Source organism: Cupressus sempervirens, chromosome 10, assembly GCF_028749045.1.
Source record: "Cupressus sempervirens isolate cs-2001-9-10 chromosome 10, ASM2874904v1, whole genome shotgun sequence".
In the NCBI taxonomy this organism is placed as follows: Eukaryota; Viridiplantae; Streptophyta; class Pinopsida; order Cupressales; family Cupressaceae; genus Cupressus; species Cupressus sempervirens.
This window is the reverse complement of record NC_143127.1, coordinates 995,183,491-995,199,255: the sequence shown is the minus strand read 5'-3', so window position 1 is coordinate 995,199,255 and position 15,765 is coordinate 995,183,491. Positions and strand designations below refer to the sequence as shown.

The following is a 15,765-nucleotide window of genomic DNA, read 5'->3' as shown; positions in this document are numbered from 1 at the left end:
CTCTACTCTCCTACTTGTAACAAATTGCACACTAAGAGGTGAGGAATCTCTCCTAAGAGATCGTACATGGTTGGTGGCACCGAAAGTTCGTCGTGTACCGTACCTTCAAGGACCATTCTCTCACGGGCTTCTCTTTTTACATAGTGATCGACCGCAACTTCCCAGGCCGTCACCAAATCACATGTCAACTGATCTTCCCTAGTTATTTCTTCCTCCTCTCCGTCACTATTTGTTACTTGGATGAGCGGTACAAAGGGTCTTCCCATTACTCCATCCTCCCGATCCTACCGACCTCCAGGTTCGAACTTAGGCAACGGCACCAAAAATGTAAAGTGGGAATACCACTCAAGTTCACAGATACAAAATAACACAATTGAGATACACATAAGTAAAACATAGAATGTACCAGTAATACCACAATACCAGTAGGCGAGGAAATGGTTTCTTTATTAATACCAAAAAACACGAGTACATTAACAATGTTCCAAGTACTTATAGAAGGGTCGGTTGGTTGGAAACCAACCGACACATTCCCTCACCTTCTAACTATCCCGCCCAACTTGCTATAACAAGTACTAAACACAATAGTTACTTTATTCCAACTACAACATGGAAGAGCAAATTGAAGAAGGAAAGGTCACCAATACTCTGCTAGGTCTGAATGATGAGTCGGAGCCTTTCAAATTGGAGGGCTTGGAAGAAAAGGGCAATTTTTTGTCATCAGACAATGACATAGTGGAAGGTGCTTTGCTCTCCCCCAGTCAAAATTGGTGTTGTTGGAAGGGGCGGATGAAGATGAGGAATCCTCGGAGGGAGAAGAGGATTTTTTGGCACAAATGAAGAAGTAGGGATAGAAGAAAGTAGAACTATCTCACAAACGGGTGCAAAAGATCCAAAACCTAAAGGTGGTCCAAAGAACCCTAGAGGACAAAGATCGCTGAAACAATTGTTGGCAGAGGCTAGAAACTTGACAGGACAGAAAAAGCTCAGATCATGGAGGGACATGGTCTCTCCCAAGAGGCCATGAAGATCTTGACTTGGATGTCAGGGGCTATAATGCCCCTAACAAGAGACGCTTGATCAAGAGAGGGATTGATCAAGCAAAAGCAAACATTGTTTGTATACAAGAAACAAAAGTTGAAATTGAGAAAGTAGGGTGCGTTTTTTAGGTGCGAAGGCAGTGGTCTTGTTTTTTTTTTAAATTCAATTGGAGCTTCCGGTGGCCTTGGCATAATTTGGAATCCCAAGATGGTCTCCATTACCCCAATTTCCAAATCACAGCACTAGCTGATGATGAGTTTCACAGCCAAAACTATTAATTTCTCTAGGGTCCTAATCAACATTTGTTAGAGTTTTAGGTGACTTTACAACACCCCCAGGAGCAAATGAAAGACCAAGATAACTTCCACAAGAGATTGGCAAGACAATTGCATGAAGATGCAAGAATGCTATTATTGATAATAGACTTAATTGACATCCAATGAATTGATTTTAAATGTACCTAATAGGCTTCCTTATATAGGAGAGACCAAAGTAACGAGAATCGCCATAAAATCGCCTGAATCGGTGATTTAGCAATTAGATTCAGCAATGGCAATTTTTTTGGAGTTGGAAATCGCCATTGCCAATTTCTTCAGGTGAATCGCCTGAATCGCCGATTCAAGCGATTCATCCAAAAAATCGCATGAATCGCCTAGAAAAATCAGCATGAATCGCCCGCAGCCAATAAAGTATAGAGTTGTAAAATTTTAAAAAATTGCTTGTTATTTTTACTTTGTTTTTGACCTATTCTCTTTGTTATAACCCTAAAGGGCCTTCTATTTGTTTAACATGAGTAGAAGAGAGGAAAAGTGAGAGAGAAGAAGAGAAAAGAAAAGCCATAGGTTTCTAACCGGCAAGAAGAAAGAGCACAAAAGAGATCAGCAATCCATTTGGGGAGGCCATCAATTGCATTGGGAGCATTAAGGAGCCAATCTCAACACTCCTCAACTCATTTGCAAGAGGTAAGTGCTCTTTTTTTTTTTGCATGTTAGTGTATTATGCATTTTTTGTTAAATTTTTATAGTTTTCAAGATTTTTAGTTTAGATCTTGAATGTTCTTTATTTTTACTAAGTTGCAAACTAGGGTTTGTTGTTTTGTAGCTTTTATTAGCTTCAAACTTTGATATTTTACATATAAATTTTTATTGCAGCAGCCTTTGCTTTCATTTTTTGCAAATTCGCAATGGGTAGAAAAGATGAATGTTGGAAATATAACAAAGAGTTTCTTGGAAGAACCAAATATCAAACAAAATGTATTTTTTGTAAAGAAAAAATAACTTCTGGGGGTATTTATAGATTGAAATACCACATTGCTGCTATACCTGGACACGATGTTACAATTTGCACTCACCAAACTCCTGAGGCAAAACGCACTTGCTTAATGGCATTAGAAAAAATTGAAAAAGACAAAGCTAATAGGAAAATGCAACTTGAAGGGTTAAGGGGTATTGGCTCCCATGTTCCCGCATCCGCATCTGCAGCCGCATCCACATCTGCATCTGCATCAGCTTCTGCATCTATAGGTTGTGTTGGAGAGGGTTCTTCTAGGCCTCATTTTTATCCTAGTTCTTCTGCTCGTGCTAGTGCTAGTCGGTCACATACTGAGACAAAGTCCCACACCAACCTATTGCAGCCTAGAGTGCGGAAAAACAGAATGGATAGTTACTTTGTGCCCCGCACTACTCCTGGTTCTCAACCCACGCTTGAGGGCATGGGTTTGAACAAGAAAATTCATGATGCTGCCAGAAAGGAGATATGCAAATTTTGGTACTTTTGCAACATTCCATTTATTGCAGCCAGGTAATTGATTCTTTTTTCGTTGTTTTCTTTAAAGTTAAAATTAAAAGTAAAAGTAAAACTTTAATTATATTTACTTGTTTTATAATTTGAGTCTTTGACATCTAAATTTTTATTTGTGACAGGGCTCCTTATTGGCAGAACATGATAGACGCGGTTGCTATTTGTGGTCCGGGGTTTAAAGCCCCAACTGAGGCTGAGTTGAGCGGATACCTCTTGAATGAGATGGTAGAGGACATGAGGGCTGAGCTCGAGGAGAACCGAAAGGAGTGGATTGCAAAGGGTTGCACCATCATGACTGATGGTTGGACAGATAGGAAGAATAGAACACTCCTCAATTTTCTTGTATCCTGTGGAGGTAATTGATCATTCTACTTTCCTACATACATAATTGTAAATTTTGATTTGTTGAATGCTAATTTGTTGATGATCCATTTAATTTTAATATTCTAATTCGTTGTTTTGTTACTTGTAGGATATACCATGTTCATCAAATCCATTGATGCTTCCGCACATGTAAAAAATGCCACATACTTATGTGAGGCTATTGAGGAAGTCATAGCAGAGGTGGGAGAACAAAATGTGATCCAGGTGGTGACGGATAATGCAGCAAGTTATGTTGCTGCAGGTAAACTTTTAACTTTTCAAGTTTTGAAAATAAATTTATTTGAATTTTGAAATTTGAATTTCTAATTGACTTAAAATTGTTGTAGGTAAACTTTTGATGGAGAGGCACCCACCATATTTTGGTCCCCTTGTGCGGCACATTGCATTGACCTCATGTTGGAGGAAATTGGCAAACTTGAGTTTGTCAAATCATGTGTGGAAAGGGCAAAAAACATATGCAAATTTATTTATAATCATTCATTTGTCCTTAGCACAATGAGGAAGTACACAGAAGGCAAAGAGTTAGCTCGCCCAGGTATCACAAGGTTTGCCTCGAATTTCATCACCTTGCAGTCCTTGTTGACATCAAGGGATGAATTGAGGAGCATGTTTGTTGGGCGGGAGTGGATTTCCTCTTCCTATGCTACGACCACTGTAGGGATAGATGTGGCGGATTGCATATTTGATGAGGATGGTTTTTGGAAATCCACTAGAGAAATCCTGCAGGTAAATTTATTGCAATTTAACATTTAGTATTTTACTTTTACTTTAAGTTATATTATTTTATATTTAAGTTTTATTTTATATTTTATTACTTTATATGTAGGTCACTGAGCCCCTTGTAGCTTTGCTACGAACTGCTGATGGGGAGAAGCCCTCTATGGGCTACATTTATGAGGGCATGGATAGGGCCAAGGAGGCCATCAAAGCCCAATATGCAGGAGTGCAGGAGAGGTATGGCCCTATTTGGGACATCATCGATAGGAGATGGTAGAATCAGCTCCATCGACCCATCCATGCAGCAGCTTACTTTCTGAATCCGGCATATCGTTTCCGTCCTGAGTTCAAGGCGGATGCGGAGGTTCTCACTGGCTTATACACAGTGATTCAGAGGTTGAGTAGCGATGAAGATAGCGCTGCTTCGATTGTTGAGCTAGACCAATTCAACAATAAAGAGGGGCCACTTTTCTCTGGCAGGATGGCCATAAATGCTCAGACAACACTACAGCCAGGTAAAAATTAAATAATATATTCAATGTTCATGAATCTAGATTCTAATCTTAAAGTTGATTATGTAATTTTAGAGTTAACTTGTAATTTGTAAATGAGACTAATTGTTTCTATTTTCAATTTTTCCCTTATTGCAGATAGATGGTGGCAAATGTTTGGGGCCACAACCCCAAAACTTCAAAAAATTGCCATTTGTATTCTGAGTCAGCCAAGCAGCGCTTCTGGATGTGAGCGCAGTTGGTCCATGTTCGAGCACATCCATTCGAAGAGGAGAAACAGGTTGACAGTGCAGAAGTTGAATGATATTGTCTTTGTTCATTACAACCTCCGTCTTAGGATCAGACAGATTTTGGGCATCGACTCCTCTCCGATCATTCTGGAGGAGATTGATCTAGAATCAGAGTGGCTCACAGAGGTTGTGGATCCAGTCTTTACTGAGGAAAACCGTGTGTGGGTTGACCAGGTGGATATAGAGGCTGAGGCAGCTAGAGCACGTTCTTCAGGCATTGGTAGACGCACACGTGCACGCATAGGCACAGGCCCTAGCGACGTTCATGAGCCCATCTTACATGCGGGAGATATGGCTCAGCAGTCCTCTAGGACCTACATTAGACACCTTGCTACTAGGCAGACTGGATACTCAGAGGCTGAGGCTGAGGCTGCAGCCGAGCTTCAGGATGATGTTGAGGATGATGATGATGACTATGAGTCTGAGGCTTGAGCTGGAGCCTTGTTTTTATATTTTGTTTACAGATATTGATACTGAATCATTGATAGACATATGTTTCAAACTCTCATGGATCTTCATCTTAGATTCTTACATACATTTATGATTTGATGTCTTATGGATTATCTTACATACATTCTATGATTTAAATCATTGTAATCATTTGATTTCTATTTACTTCAGCTAGCCTACAATTTACATTTTAGATAACATAGTTACATATGTGATGGATTTTATGTTCCATGTTTATGTATGTTAAGTTTTAACTTCTATTTGATGATGTTATAGTGTGTTTAAGTTATATTCAATAAAGGGTGCATGAAATAAGTTTTAAATTGTTAAAATCTTTAAATTTAAAGAGTTTTTTCAAATTTGCCGATTCATCGCCGATTCACGATTCGATTCGGCCTTGCCGATTCCGATTCTTGTTACTTTGGGAGAGACAATAAGAGACAATGATAAGGAGAAGATAAGCTATCACCCACACAAGGTGGAATCACATGTCCACGAAAGGTGGATCATCCTCCATTATGCAATGAATTATGTCGATGATGAGGATGATAATGTGATAAGTACACTAAAGGTGGAATGAGATAACAACTATGACCAACCAGAGTGGAATTCTCCTACACCATGTGTTTAATTGAGGTGCAAACTCCCAAGTGTCTCAATCACAAACTACTATGCAATGCATTATCCTAAGCTAGCTTAAGTGTAATTAGTGAATATTTAATTACACCAACAACATTTATGGCCTGACCTCTTCAGCTCAAAAAAAGGCTATATGGGAGAACATTCCTCGGGCCATCACTGAGATTGGATTAGAAGTCACCATTGTAACGGGGGATTTCAATGCTACTTTATCCCCTCTGGACAAAAGAGGTGGGATAGGAGCAGTCAGCCAAACTCAAAAGGATTTTCAAGATTTTGTTGCAACGAACAACGTCTGGGAAGTGGAAGCTAAAGGAGGCACTTACATGTGGACAAACTGAAGGCAAGGTTTCTCAAATATAGCCGAGAAATTGGATCGCTTTTTTTTAACTGGGCCTTGGACTAGGCTACCCCTTGTTTTTTAATCTAGCATCTTGGGATTGTCTAGGTCTGATCACTACCCAATTTCCCTACTAATATAGAGAGATGAAGTGCCAACAAGATGTCCCTTTAAGATGGAAATAATGTCATTTCGGGAGACTAGACTTATGGAGCTTGTGGAGGGTTGGTGGAGATCAGCCCCCACCATCGACGGCAATCTAGCTTGCTAATTCTTTGAGAAACTAAAATTTGTCAAGCAGAATCTCAAAATCTGGAATGGGACACACTTTGGAAACATCTTTAAAGAGAATGTGGAAATTGAAGGATCTTTAGCGGCCCTAAACTCTAAAGTGTTACAAAAAGGTATGGATGGCATAGACTATGAGAATGAGAAAGATTTGCAAGCTTGCTATGAGGAAATATTGCTGTGCGAAGAAATTTATTGGAGAGAAAAGTCCCGAGAGACATGGCTGCAAGAGTGTTACATCCCAATTTTTTACCTAGCTTGAAATATAGCCATTGAGGTTCACATGAGGTTAGTTGGCAGTTTAATTTGATATTTAGTCGTTATGATTTCAAGTGAAGATGACATGTTAGTTGATTGTTAATCGCGAATTCATGGAATTAATATGAAAGGTTAACTGTTATAATTATTTATAAATAAATAATTTAATTACTGAGAAATTCCTTGTAGGAAGCATGTCGAAGGGGTGGAAGCGTTGTCAAAAAAGAATTAGGTAGGGCATCACCATCATTGGACAAACAGGTAGAGGACCTAGCGACTTGGAACAGAATACATCTGTGGAACTGCATGAGTTATTTAAATAAATAATTTGATTAAAATAATTGAGTTAAAATATAAAGCGTATCTTAAAGGATTTTAATATATATCTTTCATCATATTATTTTAATTAATATTTATTAACATGCATTTAACATACAAATGATTCGACACCATTATAATTTAATAAAATGATGTTTATATGAACCGATAAGATTATAATAATGTTCATAATTTAATAAAGTTTGGATTATAACTCTATTTTATTATTCCTCGATTTAAGCCAAATAGCACTAGGTTTGGAATCAATTTAATATTTGGCATTTGGAACTATTTTATGATCTTTTTCCTTTTTAATCATTTCCTCTTCTCTTTTATGTTTTTAATTGATTTATTACTTGGGAATCTAAGCTGAATTTATGATTGGAATTTGTAAGGTTTATTGTGATGGATGGAAGCCATAGAGTCGGGCTCTTATTATTTATTAATTAAGTGACGTTGCTTATTAGTTTTCAATAATAAAAATAACTTTTCAAAACCTTTTATTTTCTTTCTTTCTTTCTTTTCCTTTAGCCGATTGATAAAAGATTGGAGTGATCTTGTAACCGATGGTAGCTGAAAGGTCTGACCCCATTCTTATTTATGGATTCCTAGATTGATTATCGGTATTCTTCTTTCTCCTTCAGCCTTCATGATCTTTGGCAATCGAATTCAATGCTCACCAATGAAACGGAGCTTGCACTGATAACTTTATCTAAATACCTTTATTTCAAATCATTCTTTCCAATTCAAATCGTTTTCCATCTTGCCGCGGGTCTGATAGCAGGGTTGGCAGAATTCCATCAAATGCAAGCCAATACCAGATTTGGTCATGAAAGCAAGATTAGATGTAACCCATTTAATGCATAAGTCTTCCGTATTTCCTGTAAGACTTCTGACCCGTTTATTTGGATATTGTTCTTATGCCATTAGTTATGGTCGTAACCCTTCTAAGTATCAGCATGTGATAAGAAGACATTGATTAATGTATAAGCCTGTCGTTATTTTATCATTTGCAAGTTTGTCATAGAGATGATATGACAGTGAATAACGTATAAAGTTTGTTGTTCTTCTTGTAAGTCTGCCATATACCTATAAAGTATGTTGTCTCCCTTGAAAAGTCTGCCGATTGTCTTTTTATTACTGCATTGATTATAAATAAGTCTGATATTTTCTTTCATTTATATTTATTTTCGAGCATGAAGAATTTCTTTGGATCATTTATGGTAAATGGCAAGAAAGTTATAATCCTAGTAGGAAATCAATTTCATCTTGTTATAATATAAATAACTGAGAGTAAGATATTGAAACCAGTTAACCAAGTAATTCACCAGGCAAAGATGTCAGTATGTGGTGAAGAAGTTGTAAAATATCTTTGTGATCTTTAATCTGATTACACCTGGGAATCAATGGCTTGGAGGCCTGAATAGGGTGAGGAGGTGAAGAGTTTGACATCAGTATTCATATAGTGATACATGAAACATTTCTATAGCTTATGCATGATTCACTCAGGAAGAATGTTGTCAATTTTGAGATCTTTTATGAATATAATCACAGAATGTGAAATAATGATTGTATATAATCTTCTTGAATAATTGTTAGAGCCGTCTACTCCAAGAAATTCCGAATACCTGGGGCTCACCCGGCTATGTAGCCGAGAAGATGGGTGATGAAGTGTGAGAAAGGAATCATCAATAATATGAACCAGTATCAGTTACGACATTTCAATATTTATCTTTTAATATGAATTAATTAATAGCTCATGCATACTCTTGTTACGGTGATCTCCTGCTGCCAAGTTGTATGGCGTGTTATTTATCATGATGCCCAATGGATGGAATGATGCTCCCTGTCAATTCTGAGTAGGGAGGGCCTTTCTCATCAAAGATCGTGTGGGGATAAGTTGTGGTCCGAGGTTGGGTGGTTAAGCCCCTGACAATGTTTCACCTCTCTCAAGAAGTCGGATATGCGTTAGACAAAGATAAGTCATGCACTCAATTGTTTATCGATAACAGGTATTGTCATTTTTATTTATGAGGTAAGATTAAATTGAAGTATTTCATTGTTATCATCATTTTACTTTCATATACATGAATAACGAATATAAGTATATTTTCTAATCTTGAGATACTATCACAGTTAAGCAATCAGAAGTAAAGGAATCTGAAGCCCTAATTGATTTGAGAGATGACTGGAACCCTAAAGGATACAATGGTATCGGAATCCTAATTGAATCCGTGGTATTGGAAGCCCTATTTGAATCCATGGTATTGGAAGCCCTATTTGAATCAGTGGTATCGGAAGCCCTAGATGAATCCGTGGTAGCAGAAGCCCTAAGTGAGATAGCGGTATCAGAAGCCCTAAACGAACCGAAGGTAAATGATGCCCTAATTTAAAATATAGTGGTATTTATTTAAAATTATCATTTGATTTTAAGATGGCAGATAAGAAGATAGTCATCATATGAAATTGTTATAGTGTATTGGTGGACTAACCCCGGGTGGTTGCAGAAGCATCCCTAGTTTGATTTGAACTCAGTTTTCCAAGGTATGTGGCTTTTAATTTCTGTAGTAATTTAATTTGATGGTATTTCAAGTAATTAGTTAAGAAATTTTGTTTAACTGATTTTAACGGTAAATCTTATTCACATGAACATGAATGATATAACTGTCTTCTTATGAAACGAAGTAGAAATTGTATTTCTTTGAGTTTAGTATTTGTTAATTTAGACCCGGGAAAACCGGATGTTACAAAGAGGGGGACCGAAATACAATTTTTTTTCCATAGCTCGATCAAAGAGCGCTGAAGTATTAATTGAATGCTCTCCATTACCTGTCAAGATGGTTTAGTTGTGGAGGATCCGAAAGCCATCTATCAAGAGGCAATCAGTTTCTTTTCAGCATTATGGAGCTGTGGTTCAGAGTCCCAAACGCGGATGCAGGAGGAGATTTTGAGTGTAATCTCGTCCTTGATTTCAGCATAGGATAATCGAAACTTGGTCAGACCAGTATCCCTAAAAGAACTGAGGAATGTGGTTTTTGGGCTGGGAAAGGATAAGGCGCTTGGCCCAGATGTATTCAGGCAATATTTTACCATAAGTTCTGGCATTTATTGAAGACGGAGTTGTTAGCTATGGTGGAAGAATTGAGGAGCAAGGGCTTCATTTTCAGAGACTTTAACAATACTTTTGTAGGCCTCATCCCAAAGAAGACCAAGCCATTATCTTTTGATGACTTCAAGTCGATCTCCCTATGTAATACAGTTTACAAGATCATAACGAAAATAGCAGCAAATCGATTGAAGAAAGTTCTCCACAAACTTATCTCTCTTGAGCAAAGCAGCTTTACGCCAGATCATAACATAGTAGACGGAATAATAATAGCACATGAAGCCATTCATTCAGCTCGCACAAGCAAATCCACAAGTATGCTATTAAAACTAGATATCACGAAAGCATATGATAAGGTGGATAGAGAATTCCTGCTCCAGATTCTGAAGGAGTTCAGCTTTGATGCACAATGGATCAATTGGATCAAGGCAATGATAAGAATATAGAGCCTCAATCTTGGTTAATGGCAGCCCACAAGGATTCTTTGAAACCACGCGGGGAATCAAACAAGGTGATTCCATCTCACCTTTCTTATTCATACTATTGGAAAAAGTTCTTCAAAGGCCGATTCAGAAGTACAAAGCCAACAGACAACGGAAAGGGATACCCATAGCTCGAGACCTTGAAACTCAAAACTATTCCCAATTCACGGATGACACTTTTTTCTTCGAGGAAGCTACAATGGCGAAGGCTAGAATTATGAAAAGGACATTGGACTTCTATAGTAATGCCTCAGGTCAAACAGTAAACTAGAATAAGTCTGAAAATTTTTTATCAATACAGGAAAGGAAACCCAGGAAGCTATTGCAGTGACCTTTGGGGTTAAAATTGGCAAATTTCTTGGAGTCCCTCTTTTTGAAGGAACCGGAAAAAAGGACTACTGGAAAGATCTATTTGATGATTGTTTGAGTCGTATAGATAACTAGAAAGGAAAGTGGCTCACCCTTGCAGGGAGGCTATTGCTTCTAAGATTAGTAGTCTCAGTAATGCCAATCTACTCCATGTCCTATTTTAGAAATCCAAGCAATGTTACTTCAACCATTCAGCAGAAGATGCGAAAATTTCTATGGAATAGCAACCAAGAGACTGACAAGATCCCACTGATGACATGGGATAAGTTGTGCACTTCTAAAGGGGGTGGTGAGGCTGGATTGCGTGATTGGAAACTCCTAACACCGCTCTTGGAGCAAAACTTGTCTCGCAAATTTTCTCCCAACGGGAACAAAGGTGGATTAGAATTATGAGATCTAAATTTTTGGACACCATGGTGGACGAATGAATTTTGACTATTGCAAACCCCCCACGCGACTCTACTATCTGGAATTTTTTGATAAACTACAAAAGTGTTGTATCGATTATCGAACCATCTGACTTGGCAAATAGGCAATGGCCACAAAGCCAACTTTTGGTTTGACTCGTGGGATGGGCAAACGGCGATGATAGATGAAAATATTTCACAGAATATCATCTAAGTTTCCACCAATGCTTGGGGAGACAAAGTTGAAGATTATATAGACCATGAATCCTGGTCCCCTAGTTATGCAGTTAAATGGAAAGATCCAGCATCACTATGCCTGAGTACGAAGGAGGCGGATGCCTTTAGACACATTCTCAACATGAGAGTTGTTATAGCATCCCAACAAGAAGACAGACAACAATGGTGTGCAACCAGAAGTGGGCGACATGCAGTAAAAATTGGATATTCACCATTGGTGAAATAGCATGACACTATTGAATGGGAAAAGAAATTGTGCTAGCACAACTCTTGTTTGCCAAAAGTCGGGATTTTGACATGGCTAGCTGGGAACTCTAGAATCCTCACGGGGGACAGATTGATGAGACTGGGATTTTCAGGCCCATTCAAATGCCCTTTGTGTAATAGAGCTGATGAAATTTTGGACCACCTTTTTATTGGCTATGAAGTCTCAAAGAAGGTCTAGGAATTTTTTTCAAAAGGCTAGGTTGGTATGGTCCGATGCCGAATGCGCTAAAAGGTTAGCTCGAAACATGGTCAGCTCCACCCCATAAATCCTACTTGTCCTCAATTTGGACCATCATCCCATCCACAACACTATAGGAGATTTGGAAAGAGCGTTACAGGCATATTTTCCAACACAAATCAGAAACAATGGAGAGATTATTAAGCAGAGTTGAGAAAGCAATATCTGAAGTAACTTCTAATGTTGCATCCCATGTCAACCCAAGCAAGATGCCCTTTAATTCCAAGGATACATTGATACAGAGAAGGTGGCCCATGGTCAAATGGCGGCCCACTATTGGGCAATGGGGAGCTGATTCCTTAACCGGTTGAGAAAGTACGTAAAAGATCAAAATGGTCCCCTCAAGATAAAGGGTGGATCAAGATCAATTTTGATGGTGCATCAAAAGGTAACCCTCGCCAATCTAGTATTGGTGTTGTAGCAAGGTCTGAAGATGGTAGCATATTGGCTTTCAATGCCAAGAGGGTGGTGGATGGTACAAATAACCAAGTTGTATGTCTAGCGACAGTGGAGGCATTAAAGCTTGCAATCAAGCTTGAGGCATTAAAGCTTGCAATCGTGGAGGATTAGAGCTCCATCCAGCCAAAGGAATTGGATTTTCTGGAATCTTGATTGATGGGTAGCAAAACCTCCCCATTCATCTACCATCATTGAGCTCAATGAATGCCAAACATGCGGACCTTGGCATTTGATTGTTGTTGATGATGGGGATTTACATCCCCTTTTGGCATGGAACGAGCCAATGTGTAGGAAGCGGAAATCAACACCCATTCACTCTATAGCACGGCGAGATGAGTCAAGTCGCCCTCTACTTCGGTGACAAGTCCCTGTGAATCTGAGGATGAAGAAAGGAGAAATGGTGTCTACCCAAGCTAGGGGTTTCTGGGGTAGCAGTTGACATCTCTCTGCTGGAGGATCACGGGGACCCAGCGAGCAGCCTGAAGATGGATGAATGCAGGAAGAGGAAGGCGTCGAGTCAGACTATGGAGATTCCCAATTTCTCCAAAGTAGAAGCAGCCAAGTGGTTCCAAAATTGACTGGCTTCTCTTTTCTATGGTCTTGGTCTTGATCACTTTTTGTAATTGTTGTGATCATATATATGGTCTGGGTCTCTCAGTTGGGCTAGTGTTTGGGTTTCCGACATAAAATCAAGACTTTGTTGCTGAGGGTTTTTTGTTGTTTCAGGTTGGCAGTTTGACTGTGTAGTCACAGTCTTGTATCTTGCAATACGGTCATGCCTTATGTTGGTTCCCAAAACTGCAGATTGGAATCCTACGAGCCTTGCTTGCTCGATGCTGGGATATCCAACCGGTTCAGGCCAACTTGACGGGATCGATCAATGTGATCCAAATCCCCTGCGCTTCTGGCTCTGCAAAACCGAGGCAGGTGTACCTGATCCTGGATAACAACCTCAAATCCAAGATGCTTAAAGCAGATCAATTAGAACATGAAGACAATAAAAGTTTTTCAAATGGCAAGAATTAGAGGAAAACTTTAAACTTGGGATTTATGAATTGAGAACAAAAGTAAATGATTGAAATAATATTTTAAATAAAGAATAAGTATAAATTAATGCAACAGAGGAATATATTAATTCCTCAAAGGCAAGAAATGGAACATTTGCCAGCATATGGATTATGAATCAAGAGAAAAAGACCAGTGTTTAATTAAATGGGCAATAAAGTCAATATTATTAGTTGAAAAGTACAACTTTATAAAGTTTAATATATTTTAACTATAAATTAATAATTCGGACGCGACGAATCAATTATATAAATGCAATTTAAACTAGTCTAAAATGCACTTTAACTCCTACTGAGACAAATTAGACATAAATACGGAAACAATAAAATATTTCACAATATCTATGCTTATCAAATTTTAAATATAATAATGATCCAATCTACTTATCCGAATATTTAAAATATTTATAGAAAATAAATAAAAAACATTTACAAAGGACACAACTTAATAATAAGTTAAACTCCAATGCAAATAAAATAAATACGCTTATAGATTGTGCTGGAAATAAAAATTACACGTAGAGACGCTCCTTACGCATGATCCATCTACTGCAAATTTATCTGAACCACATAAAATTTACTCAATAACTCAAATCCACAAGCTTAGTTCAAAAGTTTATTTCTCCGACCATTGAAAAATATAATACATTACAAAGCATAAGATAAGTAAAAAAAAAAAATTAAAAATATGAGAGTGAATATTGTCGTCAGTCTCCTCCCTTTGTGTTACATATTTATAATAAGTAAAAAGGTGCGTAAGGAATGGACACACCCCTTCACGATACCTAATTACAACTATTTAGTAGTAAATCCAAAACAACCATCGATAATCAAAGGAGGCGGCTATAAATAATTAATTCATGATGCTTTGGTGTCTTCCACGCAGTATCTCAAACATGGAAGTTATTACATTTCATTCTCAACCTCTGGCTATTCAAAGAAGAAAACGAATCATGGTTTTTTGAACGCAATGGTGAATTGGGTGGTAAAGACATTATCATCCCATCATTGTCTTAAGTCGACTTGGCTGGATACGCAAATAATTTTCTCCTCTTCTGCGCGCGATGATTCCTCGTGATCTCCTTTCCCTGTGTTGCCGTGAACCGATACATCCCACGTCACAGAATGTTCAACCCAACACCCTGCTGCCACGATGATGCTCCAACCTGCAGCAAACACCAAATAAAGTTAATTATGATTCATAATGCTTCAGCGGCTTATAAGACATGGGTGCCAAAGTCTCCAAGGCTCTTCCATTAATCATTAACATCTTCTGGCTGCCGTTAATAACACTCTCAACCTGTAGGCAGAATTAACTTCCAATTCTGAGCAAATTGTGCACAATGTTAAGGTCTCTGTAATTTGTTTCTAGTGAGGAAATAGAATGACAATCTGGGTCCTGAGATAAACTGCTTTCGAAAACCTTTATCTTTGCCTTGACACTGCTGAGTCTACCATTTCTGATTACAGTGCGGGATGCCAGAGGTTGAGGAAGAGAAGTGAACAGAACAACAGGAGCCTTGTTGTTGGTCAGCTGAGGGACATAGGAAGACACAGATTGTGTAAGGCCTTTTCCTGTTGATGACGATTGACAGGGAACTGCTTGCAGAGACAACACTTCACAATATCCCCCACATTTCATTACGAGATAAGGGACCATCTCCAGTATCTAATTGTGAGACTTTGTGAGGAGAATCAATTCTGTTGCTGGGGCATATTGTGTTTGAAGAGCTTGAAATCTGTATGTCCACATAATATCTTAGAAAATTTCAAAAAGGGTGCTCAAGCCCACTTCATATCAGATTCAACCTGTTATTACTTGTCAAAATCGTTACTTTGCACATATAATCCTTTTTTACCTATGTTACAGTTTTACTGTAACAGCATTGTTTCTTTACATTCTTTGAAACTTCTAAACTGGTGTAGGTACTGTCTTGAGATTGAGATTTACTGGATGACCAAGTGCAGAATGCTTCTTTTATGCTTTTGATCACCCAGTCTAATACAATCTGGTCTGAAGTTCAGTATTTCCTTAAGTACGCAGGCGTGCTCCTTTTGCATGCTTTCTTCAAAATAGGCAACATAAATGCTTCCTTCGC

The 15,765-nt window shown here is 38.3% G+C and overlaps 2 protein-coding genes across 3 annotated transcripts in view; one reads left to right on the top strand and one right to left on the bottom strand.

Moving 5' to 3' along the window:
• EMB2786 (COMPLEX 1 LYR-like protein) overlaps positions 1-15,765 on the bottom strand; it is a 69,898-nt gene that overhangs the window by 36,520 nt on the left and 17,613 nt on the right. The window lies entirely within an intron of this gene.
• On the top strand, positions 2,696-3,955 carry LOC149537310 (uncharacterized). The gene is made up of 3 exons (XM_089803623.1): positions 2,696-2,841; positions 2,964-3,121; positions 3,939-3,955. Exons 1-3 carry the CDS (start codon positions 2,696-2,698, stop codon positions 3,953-3,955), a joined length of 321 nt encoding a protein of 106 aa, XP_089659749.1.